The 14,339-nt window shown below is 39.9% G+C and overlaps 1 protein-coding gene across 1 annotated transcript in view; it reads right to left on the minus strand.

Annotated features, from left to right (window-relative positions):
- Window positions 1–14,339, minus strand: part of SEZ6 (seizure related 6 homolog) — a 579,683-nt gene that overhangs the window by 140,623 nt on the left and 424,721 nt on the right. The window contains exon 4 of the mRNA XM_075854295.1: window positions 1,710–1,902. Coding sequence (XP_075710410.1) covers window positions 1,710–1,902 — 193 coding nt within the window. The remainder of the gene's footprint in view (window positions 1–1,709; window positions 1,903–14,339) is intronic.

Consider the following 14,339-nt stretch of genomic DNA (forward strand, 5'->3'; position numbering starts at 1 on the left):
TAAGGTCTAACCATTCTGCATGCAAGAACACTGCTGGCTTTCTCAAGGCTCACTGGGACTAATAATCTACCAAGACTGTAGCTATTAGAGTTGCTTGTCCCTAATTTTAAGAGTAAATCCCCAAAAAGTGTAACTTTGTGATGTGCCGCATGGTAAATAATTGTATACATAAACACAAATAGATTTTCTGTAGCATCTCTCCAAAACAGATGGCTCCAATGAAGGCTATGTTTGTCTTTGTTTGCAAATATTTTCCCTGGGTGTTACGTTTTTGTCATCTTTTTCATGCCCACATGTTCTGTATACTTGTGAAAAGGACTGAGATTCACACCAGACGGGCCCACAGACTTGCCTTCCTAGGAAATTCACATACACACAGACACCAACAGAAACAAACAGTTGGTCAGTCTTCTACACAAGGCAATCAACTATAAAAGTGCAATATTGCCGGCTAGGAAAACAAATGGCATTTATGTCATTGAATCCCTATGATTTTCCTATCATGTAATTGCCTTTAAGTTGAAAGCAGTTAAAAAAATGCATCTTCCGATGGGAGAAACTGTGCAGAATAAAAACTACGAAGTAGGGGAACAAATATGTTCTTTTATAGATGTACAGATGTATCATTGCCATTCACTTTATTAACATACACATTTGCCATGGCTGAACATGTACATAAAATGAAAGAGGACAATTCTGCCAGACACACCTGGTGTTCCTTACCTTTTAGTGAAGAAGTAAATAATTGTCAGAAAATACAACATTATTAGTATATTTTCCCACAACTGGGATCTGGCAGGCCTCCAGTACAAATTAGGCATCCATCACATCTGCGTTGGAAGCTCCATTAGGGGCCTCCTTTGCAGATCTAGCCGTAAATACCCGAAACAATAGCACAGCATGCTGCACTACTGTTTCCAGTAAAACCACGCACACCCCAAAAGAAAGCAGACGTAACCCATTAAAATCAATGGGTTTCGTCGGCCACCGGTGGTGTCCGCAGTGCAATGGAATTGGCGCTTCCGGTTACTCCCTTGTTCTGCTCCTCTGACAGAGCAGAACAAGAGAATGGCGAACGCTGGTGTGAATCCTGCCTTAGATTGTCAGTAGATCAATGGCATACACAGAACAGAGGGGATCCCACAGCAAAGCTTAAATTGGGCCCACCATTATGATGCTAGGTTTGCCATCATGAATAGAAAGGCCTGGTGTTTGTTCCCCCGTCCATGCACACGATTTGTTAACCCTCATTTGCTAAAAGTGCACTTCTATACATATACTTGCCAAGCTGGACTCCCTAGGCCCTTTAGTAGTCACATGGTCTACCTCCATGGTATATATTGCCTTAGAGCAAATCTAGATGAAAATTACATCATACACAGATATTAATATAATGTGTAATTCCAATTGGAATTATTAGTTGGGTATACCATGAGATTATCTAGTAAATCATATTCTGGCCCTGCTATTTTCTGAGCTACAACAATGTTTAAGTAGCTGATAAGCACTATGAGTAGCCACCAGCAGGTGACCCATCCAGAATTTTGAAAGATCTGAAGTTGCCAACACATTCTTTCAAGTGCCAATGATCAAGATGCTCCTCAGTGATATTAGTCATTATAAGGAATTTATAGCAAAACTATTAATTACAGAAATATTTTCATGCAATAGTTTTCATTAGTCACAATACATAACAGCAGTCTCCTTACCTTGGTAAAAGAATCGGAAGGTGCCCAGATTTGATGGCTGTAAACTTTGAAAATGAACCATGACTTGGTTGGTTGGACTTCGGATCACTTGACCCCTCATTAAAAAGGATTCATTGGCCAGAATGACAGGCTCCACACCTTCTAGGCTCTCCACTGTCACTGTCTCACCTTCCACTAGACTGATGTTTTGTACCTGTAAATACATTTGACATTATAAATTAATAAGAAATGTATTAGTGTCTTGGACAAAAACATCCTCAATACAATTTTTTTCTCTCGATAAAACATTAAAATCTTTACAGATTATCTGCTCAAACCAGGAATGAGAGACAAAATTACCACTACCATGGATGAGTACCAGCAACTTATCGTCTTTGGTCAAACAGATGTATCACTTCCGGCACCATAGCAGCTTAATAGTGTGCTGGAAGGTTGACCAAATATAAATACTACCAGTAAATTACTTATTATTTTGCAACGTGTTCTTCTACTTTTGCTAAGTCTTCCCAGTCTAATATGTCAAAATATGGATATTCCCTCTATAGAACATTTCCTAGTGAATGTAAAACAAAAAACCCCAAAATAATAGTTCATATCCTTAAGTTGTCATCTCCTGTCAAGATGTTACAGATTCCCTTCAGTTGTGATTTTTTTTTTTTTTTTAGATATATTTCTCTTTATTAACAACCGCTAATATCCCCATTACACATTACAACAGTGTTGGACTGGCCTACCAGAGCACTAGAAGATCGTCCAGTGCAGAGGCGTAATGTGAGGCTCCTGGTTCCCAATGCAAATGTAATTGTAATTATGAGTCATTTATAGTACTGGTCTGCTCATATGGGCTAGAGACCATTTGGGCTCCCTCAGGATCCAAGGCCCGGGGTCAACCGCAGCCACTGCACCCACTATAGTTACTCCCCTGCTACAGTGGGCCCAGGCTCTGGCACAGTAACAGGCCCAAAGGTCTAGTAGTAGACAACCACGTTTACTGCTAACTTTGGAGCCAATAATTTGCCACTAAGGTCTATTTATAATGGCCACAAAAATTGTATTAGCCTTTATTGATGATGTATCCTGTGTGTGCACAAGTTTATGATGCAATTCAAAGTGGAGGTGCACATGTTCCGTATAGATGAAGGGTGGACCCTCAGAATAATTTCCTCTGGTAGGCCCAAGCTATGGCAGTCTGTTCTTAATCACTACCCAGCAATATTTCTACCTAGTTATGCAGCTATATAGAAGTAGCGATGTATCACCACAAGACTAAGCAGCGTTGCCTTTCAGGAGAGATGGGAAAGTTGGGCGACAACCCCTGTATTAGCAGTCATATTGGTTTTCAACCAGTTTGGTAAAAGCAGATATTTTACAGAAGAGTGTAACAGACTTATGTTTACTGATGATTTTTTTTAATGTAGAAATTTGTAAGGACAGTTATCTTGCAAAGAATACAAACAATTATTATACTTCAGGCTCCTACACAGCGAAGACAGATATTATGTGGGCTGAACCAACACTCATAATAATGCAGAGCACAATTTACTAGCAATTAAGGACAGTACCGAAGTACCAAGAATGAGACTTTGATATCATCAAATTGCAAGTTTCTAATATTAATTGTATCCCTAACCCATAACATAAATCAGATGTAATAATCGCATGGTTATATTTGTAGGAGCATACTAAATTTAATCACTGCACTCGCCAGGGCTCTTAATTTTCAAATCAGGATTCTGCAGTCGCAGATACACCGCTACTAAACTACCTGAATGCCAAATGAAAAAAATATTTTAGCTGAAGATAAATCTTGTGATTCTTTTTTGGCTTGATACATCATGGGCAATTGTTAGAATTTAAGATGAGCAAAACCACTGGGAATTGATTCTGTAAGAAAATGAAGTGAACTGGTAACCTTAGTGAGTCGCGCATACTGCTGCTTTTCATGCTGAATATTCGAGCTTGTTGCTGTAATTTAATCCTCTAATTCATCATATCCTTTTCTGTGCTATAAACATGGATCATGTGTTACACAGAATTCAGGTTGATTCAGCCCATGAGAATTTAAACAAAAACACGATGGGAAGATTTACTATGCAAACAGCGGCAGTACATGGTATACGCCTAATTTATTATGTGTTTTAGACACTTTTGGCGCCTCTACATACATTTTGGAAAAGTGTCTAGAAAAAGAGATGGGGCAAACAGTAGGTGTAATGAATTTGAAAGTCCAGATTATGTATTTCAAATATATAAGGGTATGTTCACATGCGGCAAATTTGCTTCAGAATTTCTGCAACTGAAAAAAAGCATACATGTGAATGGGGTTGTTTCTGCACCATATGATTTTCTCAAACTCCATTCAGATATATGGGATACATTTTTTCAGGTGCATACATTTCTGCAACAAATCTGCCACATGTGAACCTACCTGTACCTAGATTCTTAGATACAGTGAAGGAAATAAGTATTTGATCCCTTGCTGATATTGTAAGTTTGCCCACTGTCAAAGTCATGAACAGTCTAGAATTTTTAGGCTAGGTTAATTTTACCAGTGAGAGATAGATTATATAAAAAAAAAAAAACAGAAAATCACATTGTCACAATTATATATATTTATTTGCATTGTGCACAAAGAAATAAGTATTTGATCCCCTACCAACCATTAAGAGTTCAGCCTCCTCCAGACCAGTTACACGCTCCAAATTAACTTGGTGCCTGCATTAAAGACCGCTGTCTTACATGGTCACCTGTATAAAAGACTCCTGTCCACAGACTCAATTAATCAGTCTGACTCTAACCTCTACAACATGGGAAAGTCCAAAGAGCTTTCTAAGGATGTCAGGGACAAGATCATAGACCTGCACAAGGCTGGAATGGGCTACAAAACCATAAGTAAGACGCTGGGTGAGAAGGAGACAACTGTTGGTGCAATAGTAAGAAAATGGAAGACATACAAAATGACTGTCAATCGACATCGATCTGGGGCTCCATGCAAAATCTCACCTCGTGGGGTATCCTTGATCCTGAGGAAGGTGAGAGCTCAGCCGAAAACTACACGGGGGGAACTTGTTAATGATCTGAAGGCAGCTGGGACCACAGTCACCAAGAAAACCATTGGTAACACATTACGCCGTAATGGATTAAAATCCTGCAGTGCCCGCAAGGTCCCCCTGCTCAAGAAGGCACATGTACAGGCCCATCTGAAGTTTGCAAATGAACATCTGGATGATCCTGAGAGTGATTGGGAGGAGGTGCTGTGGTCAGATGAGAATAAAATTGAGCTCTTCGGCATTAACTCTACTCGCCGTGTTTGGAGGAAGAGAAATGCTCCCTATGACCCAAAGAACACCGTCCCCACTGTCAAGCATGGAGGTGGAAACATTATGTTTTGGGGGTGTTTCTCTGCTAAGGGCACAGGACTATTTCACCGCATCAATGGGAGAATGGATGGAGCCATGTACCGTCAAATCCTGAGTGACAACCTCCTTCCCTCCACCAGGACATTAAAAATGGCTCGTGGCTGGGTCTTCCAGCATGACAATGACCCGAAACATACAGCCAAGGCAACAAAGGAGTGGCTCAAAAAGAAGCACATTAAGGTCATGGAGTGGCTTAGCCAGTCTCCAGACCTTAATCCCATCGAAAACTTATGGAGGGAGCTGAAGATCCGATTTGCCAAGCGACAGCCTCGAAATCTTAATGATTTACGGATGATCTGCAAAGAGGAGTGGGCCAAAATTCCATCTAACATGTGTGCAAACCTCATCATCAACTACAAAAAACGTCTGACTGCTGTGCTTGCCAACAAGGGTTTTGCCACCAAGTATTAAGTCTTTTTTTGCCAAATGGATCAAATACTTATTTCTCTGTGCACAATGCAAATAAATATATATAATTTTGACTATGTGATTTTCTGTTTTTTTTTTTTTTATATAATCTATCTCTCACTGGTAAAATGAACCTAGCCTAAAAATTCTAGACTGTTGATGTCTTTGACAGTGCGCAAACTTACAAAATCAGCAAGGGATCAAATACTTATTTCCTTCACTGTATTCCATTTTGAAGATTCAGGGTCTTGTGTGAAGTAGCTTCTGCTGGTCCTTGAGACAATTATTCCAGCCCCAGCTTCTTCTGGTAATGTTGTCATCAGAGACATTGAAGAGAATCAAAATAATGATCCATATTAATATACGCATCCTAACAAATCATGACTAACTGGAGCTATTGGCGGGAGAATGATAGTGACCATAATTTTGATCTGTTAATGTATCCAATAACAACATTGCTCTATAGATATGTTATTGAGGGACTAGGAAGTGAGACCCTGCATTTTCTCGGAGACATGCCTTATGTTACAAGATCTTTCCCCCACCTTGGATCCAAACCAATTTTCTGAATGAAAAAAAAATGAAAAAAATACGGAATGGAATAAGGATTTATGTGAAAAAGCCTTTACTTCGATAACCTCCTTGACCGAATCCAATGTATTACAGGACAGTTAGGTTACAAATAAAGGTGTTTCCTAATAAGACAACCCCTGTCTATATGCCCTAGAAAGGCCATATGGGCATATGAGCGTTCACTCAGTAACCCTCCTATGACCTAAGACCAAGGCCCATCTGGTGAACCCAGCCTGTCCGTGCATTACACGGTCCGCCATTCATCTTTAGCCATAGCAGGGAAAATGCCGGACATAGCTTTCCCGCTGATAAAGCTGATTGCGGGTGGTTAAAGAAACCGGACCCACAGCGATCTGTCTTCATAAGACAAGCCTTTAATTGTTTATACAATATACAAGTGTAGTTTAAGGGCCATTGCATGTGGGTGTCCTCTTGATGCTTTTATGGAAAGTAGATACTAGACCTATAGATGATCTTTACTGCCAGTAAATGAGCAAACTGAGGTAGAGGGCTTGCTGGAAATTGTACTTTTCCAACAACTGGAAAGCCAGCGTTTAAAGACCACTGCCATAGTCTAATCCCCTTAAAAAGAGGAATGAGAATAAAATGGCATTAGAATAATAGCGCATCTCCCCAAACTTCCAGTTTATGTAAAAAAAATAATCTAGAATTCTAAAGTGTGAATGTTTTACAAGCACACCAATAAAAATACATGCCCATCAATAGATGTAAATATATTCATGTTGTGTGTTATAATAAATCCCAAAGCCCCTATATTATTGCAAAAAAGAAATCTCCAAGAAATCTTATTGACAAAATTACAGCAAGTTATTTAAGGAATTATTTAATAGAACGGGTCCCAGAGGACAGAGAACGCCGGTTAATGTGGGATTAACATTCAGACGGCGCCCTTTGTAACCACAGCTCCTTGGTGGTCTTGCATGCATAATTACACATGTCATCAACCTTATACTAATATTATGGATTGCAGCTTCTGTCAACTTCTTCTTCTGTCAGCTTTTTGTTCTCCTAACTGTGATGATGAAATAAGTTCCACCGTTTCAGTCTATATCAACTAAAATCAGCAAAAAATGCATAATGCACAAGGAGGAGGTATCTGTAAACAAAGTCAGCCCCACGGCTTGTTCTCCCCCAACCTCTTTCTTTAAGGATGATAGGAATGTCTTTTTATGCTTTGACAGTTGTATGTTGTACAGTCTGTATGATGAATGCTTGGCTGACTACGATCAATAAGGGCCTCTAGCTTTCTAGGCCCTTCTGGCGGATCAATAGCGCACAACCTTTAAAGGGCACATTCCCACCTGGGTTCTGTAAAACATCCCGTGTCTCCTGCAGACCTCCAACAAGCCAAAGCTGAAGCATCTCCTTAGGTGGGGGAGAAATAAAGGTTTCCAGCAGTATTTCAGTCAAATGGATAATCTACACTCAATAATGACAGCCTAAAGAGATAGCAGGAAACCAAGGGTGCACAGAAAAATATCATTTTTTTTTTTTTTTTTAAATAGCTGGGCTGAGTATTAGTAAATCCTCACTCCTGGTTGGCTGTTTAAAGTGACATTGTACTTTTTATAAAAGCATTAAACAGTGTTCCATTGATCTGAATGGGACTTGCAGAAATTGATGCACATGATGTAGACAACCCCATTCAAATGAGTGGAACTGAATAAAAGTAAAAGTTTTGGCAAAAAATGTGACTTTTGTGATTAGAGCCTTAGAGATGAATTCATACATGGATGATAACCGTTAATGTCGAAGATGAGCAAGAAAATTGTAAGGTTAAGGTCAACATGAATATATATATATATTTTATTACACACAAGTATTTTAGTTTGCTGTTGGGTATTGACAATCATTTCTTATTTGTGGCTGGGTAATAAGAGAAAATACAGCTAAAACAAGAATGACACCTAGAATGGCAGCTTAAAAATCAGTTTGGACACAATAAAAATAAAAATTCCTGTGAATGCCTTACAAAGATTGCTTAAAGCCTAAAAATATATGGAACAAAAAATCAATGCATGTATAAAAACAGCCAAATGTTTTATTAAATGTAACCACTTGTTTGAAACCAAATAATTGTTATCGCATTTAATAAATTAACCGTTAACTGATGTGTGTGAACATGGCGGATTCAATGTACATCTGGTAAAAAATTTAAATTCTAAATTAATAATTCATACTTTAAAGGCTATGGAAACCTTTGCATCTATTTTTCTTTATTGAATTACATGTATTTTGTGGTAAAAAACAAACAAACAATGAATTGGGCTTAATAAAAACTTTTGCTTTGTCTGGGTTCTACAGCTAGCATGTGTATACACTACATAGCTTGCTGTAGAATGGCGTTCACTAGTAAATCCGTCCGATTGTTCCTCTGGCGGCTCGTTCTTTACCCCCTTTCTCTTATCTCCTCAACAATCTTCTACGATGGTTAATAAACAAATCAAAGTTAAACTTAATTAGAAAAATGTTTTTTTTTTTGTTTTTTTTATCTCTAAATACATGCATTTCAATAATACAAACAAAATAATTGATACAAAGGTGTCCATAGCCTTAAAGTAGGTTATGAAGCAATAAATTGATATAGCAAATACAGTGTGAATTTCTAGTGGCGTTACTTTCAACTGTGTATCTCAGGGTACAGATTGCTAATGAGAAATGGTGGCTATCGACATAAGACAACTTTGGTAAAAATGTTTGTTTGGCTTGACTAAGCATGCATGTTAATTTCAATAGGGGAGGGGGATACGATAGGGCAGCATGGTGGCTCATTGGTTATTGCCTTGCAGCGCTGGGTTCAAATCCAACCAAGGACAATATCTGCATGGAGTTTGAATGTTCTCCATGGGTTTGTGTGGGTTTTCCAATGGGGACAGTAAAAGAAAACCTCTGTACAGTGATGCAGAATATGTTGGCACTATATAAGTAACTGAAATAAATAAGAAGCCACCAGGTACCTCTGGGTCATGGAGAACAAAGGATGTAAAAATCCAACCTATATAATCCTTTTTGTGCTCAATCACATTTGTTGGGGGGGGGGGGGGACTTTCAGGCAAGCAGCTAGACTATCTAGTGTTTATGGTCAACTTAAATGGGTATTCCCAACTTAAACATTTATGACATATCCATTGAATATGCCATAATTGTCCGATAGGTGCGGATCCCAGCTCTGGGACCTACACCTCTTTCCAGAACTGTGGCCACCCGACCCTGTCTTACCTGGTGAGGTGGCCGCTGCTTCCAGGTGGAGAATGAATGGAGAGTTGGCCGGGCGCAACAGCGGGCTTGGCTGTTTCAATATTTCCACAAGAATGAATGATGAAAGCCACGCGCATGCACCCTTCCATTCACCATCTGCCTGGATGTGACGGCAGTTAGGAAGTGGTCAGATGGCCCCTGTTCTAGAGAGAGGTGTAAGTCCCAGGACTGGGACCCGGATCTATCAGACATTTATGACATAGCCCGTGGCAGTATAGCTGAGGAGACTTCTCAGCTTGTTAGAACTGTAGAGCGGGATTTTAAAGTAAGAAGGGACTATATTGCCAGCTGCCAGAGAAGGGAGATTGATTCTGCCAAAGCCGGCCCCCAGCAGCACAGATTAGCAGCTGCACCAAGGGGGACACAGGGAAGCAAAAGATAAAGATAATAAAAAGGTATTTTTTTATGCTAGAAACACTGTAAGGCTAAGTTCATACTTGCATTGAATAATTCATTTCAGTATCATCTGTTATTTTTTAATGGATGGTATAAAAATAACGGATGCAAATGGATTACAATCAGTTTTTTATCCATTTTACATTGACACCAATAATAAAAATAACCCATCCTTTAGACATCTGTTTTTTTCTGAGCGGAGGGGAGAAAAAAGTCCTGTACCCTGCACTTTTAATGACATAAAACGACAAATAGACGACTAACATAATGGACACTAACAAATGCAATTAAAATTCCCTAGATTTGAATGCGATTTTTCCGGATCTATTTTTATCCATTATTCTGATCTAAAAACAGATCATAGTTACATAGTTTGTACGGTTGAAAAAAGACACATGTCCATCAAATTCTACCAAGGGATGGGAAAAGGGAAGGGAAAAATGTCTAGACATAGGAGCTAATATTTTTTTCTTCTAGGAAATTATCTAAGCCTTTTTTAAAGCCATCTACTGTCCCTGCTGTGACGGCTCCTGCGGTAGACTATTCCATAGATTGACAGTTCTCACAGTACAGAAGGCTTGTCGCCTCTGCAGATTGAACCTTTTTTTCTCCAGATGGAGCGAGTGCCCCCTTGTTTTTTGAGGGGGTTTTACATGGAACAGGATTTCACCATAATCAGAGTAACAGATTATACAATGCAAATGTTAACTTAGCCTAAATGACTTTAAATATGCTAAAAACAGCCTTTAGCCTCTTCCGGCACCACAACGTAATAGCACATCGTGGTGCGGGGGGTGATGTAAAGTACGGCTCACACGCTGAGCTTGCTAATACTTACCTGACACCCGGGACTAGCGGCCAGGAGCAGCGATTCGCGCTGTTCCTTGCCATTTAACCCCTCAAATACTGCGGTTAATCGCCCCCCCAAGATACGATTGTGGGGTGCCGACTGTTGCCATGGCAGCCCAGGGGCCTAATGAAGGCCCCCAGGTCTGCCTTCACTCTGCCTCTATTAAGCCCTGCATGTGGAAGGGCTTAACAGAAGCCTGCAAAAATGACAATATACTGCAATTGCAATACATTAGTATTGCATTGTATTGTACCAGCGATATAACAATCGCTGGTTCAAGTCCCCTAGGGGTAGTAATAAAACGTGTAAAAAAAAAGTTAAAGTTATTAGTAGTGAAAAAATATTTATATTAAAAGTTAAAAACAAAACCTTTCCCATTTTTCCTCTAAAATAATGTAAAAAATAAACAAAATGAATATCGCTGCGTCCGTAAAAGTCAAAACTATTACAATATAACTTTATTTAACTCACACGGTGAACGCAGTGCTTTTTAGTCACCTTAGCTCTAAAAAAAAGAAGTTATAAAAAGTGATCAAAAAGTTGTATGTATCAAAAAATGGTAGCAAAAAAAAAACTACGGCTCGTCCCGCAAAAAATAAGCCCTCAAACCGCTCAATCAACAAAAAAATAAAAAATGCTATGGCTCTCAGAATGTGGTGAACTAAACAATTTTATTTTTTAACAAATTGTTTTTTCTTTGTACTGCACGGTGAAAGCCGTAAAAATGAAACCAAACAAAACAATGGAGGAATCACATTTTTTTCCAATTTCAGCCCGCAAAGAATATTTTTTCAGTTTCCCAGTACATTATATGGTACTTTAAATGGTGCCAAAATAAACTACAACTCCCCCGCAAAAATATAAGCCATCACACCACTCTATTGATGGAAAAATAAAAAAGTTGTGGCTCTTGGAAAGCGGGGAGTGAAAACTAAAATCAAAACGCAAAAAAATGGCTGTCTTGAAAGGGCTAAATGGATGTGTCACCACAGACGTTTATGGCGTATCCACAAAATATGCCATAATTGTCTTATAGATGTGGGTCCCACTTCTAGAACCCAAAATTATTTTCTGAACGGGGGTTCCGTGAGCCTGTCCCACTTGGTGAGGCATCCGCTAACTGCTGCATCCAGGCAGTGCACAAAAGGATGGAACGTGAGCTTCCCTCTCTCGGTAGCTCCCATAGAATGAATAGGAGTTACGGTAACAGCGTAGCAGAGCAGGACAAGTGTCGTGAGAAACCCTATTTTGGAGATAGGTGCGTGTCCCAGAGGTGGGACCTGCATCTATCAGACATTTGTGGCATAGCCTGTCAGGTTTGCTTAACATCTCTTAATTTACGGATAGTCCACAAAAACGGGTGTTTTTTTTCTGCTGTCCGTAGTGTTCAGCAGAAATAGTACCGTCCGGGATTTTTCTGCAGTCTCCCGGAACTTTGCACTGCGCATGCGCCAAAATGTACATGCGCAGTGCAAAGGAATAGTAGGCTGCGGCCAGGCATATTTTCAGATTCTGCGGAATCTAAAAATATGCAGGCCGGCCGCTGCCAAGTGAGGTCAGTGCCGGGAGTAGACCAATCCAGTCACTTGACATGAGGTCAGATGACTGGACGGATCCAATCCTGTGCCGTCACCGACCCCAGTCAAAAGTGATCCTCCGCCGCTTCGTCGCATGACCACCTCCTGCTCCAGACAGTGAGTCGTGTCAGGCAAGGTGGAGAGTGATAGCGGTAGGCTATCGCTCTCTGCTCTTTGCGTTAGTACAATGGAAGAAGGGGGGCTGTGCAGCGCTACTTATATGGGAAGGGGGGCGCTATCTTGAAGGGGAGCTGTGTGTGGCTATCCACAAGGGGGGCTTTGTATTGCTATCTACAAGGGGGGCTTTGTGTGGCGCTATCTACAAGGGGGGGGGGGCTGTGTGGCTATCTACAAGGGGGGCTGTGTGTGGCTATCTACAAGGAGGGCTTCTGTGTGGCTATCTACAAGGGGGGCTGTGTGTGGCGCTATCTACAAGGGGCGGCTGTGTGTGGTGCTATATACAATGGGGGGCTGTGTGTGGCGCTATCTACAAGGGTGCTGTGTGTGGCTATCTACAAGGGTGCTGTGTGTGGCTATCTACAAGGGTGCTGTGTGTGGTGTTATCTGCAGAGGGCACAGTTACTGATGGGGCACTATTATTGTTTCGAGCACTAAGGGATCATTATTACCATCTGGATCATTGGATTACACGTTTGTTTAGAGGATGGGGTGTAGATGGGGAGGGTGCTGGAAAAGCGAGAAACCAACACGTCTGTGTGTTAAGTTCTGTAGAGACGAGTCGTGGCTGGAATAAGTCGTCACATTGGTCTGGGCCGGATCGAGAAAAAAAGAAAAATTAACGACTATAATCAGAGAAAACATCACCTAGGTTAGCGAGGGAAAGCTACAAGCGGAGCTGTGATTGGTGAGACTCCTAGCACACTGCACAGTGCACAGGCAATTATTTTGTAATGTATCCGTAAAAATTTTGGTCTGTCCGTGAATTTTAGCTCAGTTGTCCAGAAATTTCTGAAGTGGAGGTTGGCAACCCTGTATCCTGTGGATATACCATAAATGTCTGTGGTGACACAACCCTTTAAGAACAATCACATTTCTAATATCATATACAGATGTAGCCATGTTTATCTTGACTATTAACACATTAAATACACATTGGGAAAAAAGTTTAGCTTGACTCTTTCGATGGCTTTTCAATGGCTTTTTTTGTGTGATATCGCGCTGTTATCAGAGTCAAAAGTTAAACTTGGCTACATCCGTATCAACATATTACAAATTTGTCCTAGTTCCTTCTTGACAGATTTCACATTAAAAGCCAACTGTTTGTATTTCTTTTCATTCCTTTGGTTTCTTCTACCTCAAATAATGTCAATTTGTAAAGACCAAAACCGCTACACAGCAAAAAACATTGTCAAAACATTCTGATTTTTATCATTTGTATTTGATGAAATTCAGTGTGTATCACACAACATGCAACCATAAAGCCTCAAGTTAGATGTACTGTTTAATCTGTAGCTGACATGTGAGATTGAATATATACTGGACTCATTTGAAGCCTATTTGAAGATGTCAGTTGTAATAATGGAAGCCTGTAAGACATCACATAGATGATTTTCTCCAGATGGGTTTTCAAACATATCACACTTCCTTTGGACTTCGAGGCACAAGTGTTATTAATGAAGACATGCGGAAAACCAATTAAATAAGACAAATCAGAGACATTATAAATTATTTTTGAAAGGTTTGTACACAAATGCTATTTACTGCCTTCACTTTTTTCCTTTCTAATAGCCGTAATTTGAAAGGAATATTTATCGGGCAGTAATTAAAGAAGTATCACAAATGCACCAGTGCTAGGTATTTCTCATTAAGATACAGAAAAGACAAACCCTAATCTGATAAATACAGTTTTTGGTTTACTGTTATTGTTTAGTTTAGTTTCCGACTAAGTTTCCTTTTCCTACGTCCATTTTCTTTTCATCATAATCCTTGTTGTTATCATTGCACACACAGGACATATAATCAACAAGGTCAAATAGGTTATTTGTAAATCAACCCATAAGAAATAGTCCCTAGTGGCAAGTGATTTACTCCAAAGACAATTCTGCTAGACCCATGGGCACCATTATTGTGTCAGAGCTTGGACCCACCAGAGGTTCGTATGGTACTC

The sequence above is a fragment of the Rhinoderma darwinii genome, chromosome 2 (assembly GCF_050947455.1).
Source record: "Rhinoderma darwinii isolate aRhiDar2 chromosome 2, aRhiDar2.hap1, whole genome shotgun sequence".
Taxonomy (NCBI): domain Eukaryota; kingdom Metazoa; phylum Chordata; class Amphibia; order Anura; family Rhinodermatidae; genus Rhinoderma; species Rhinoderma darwinii.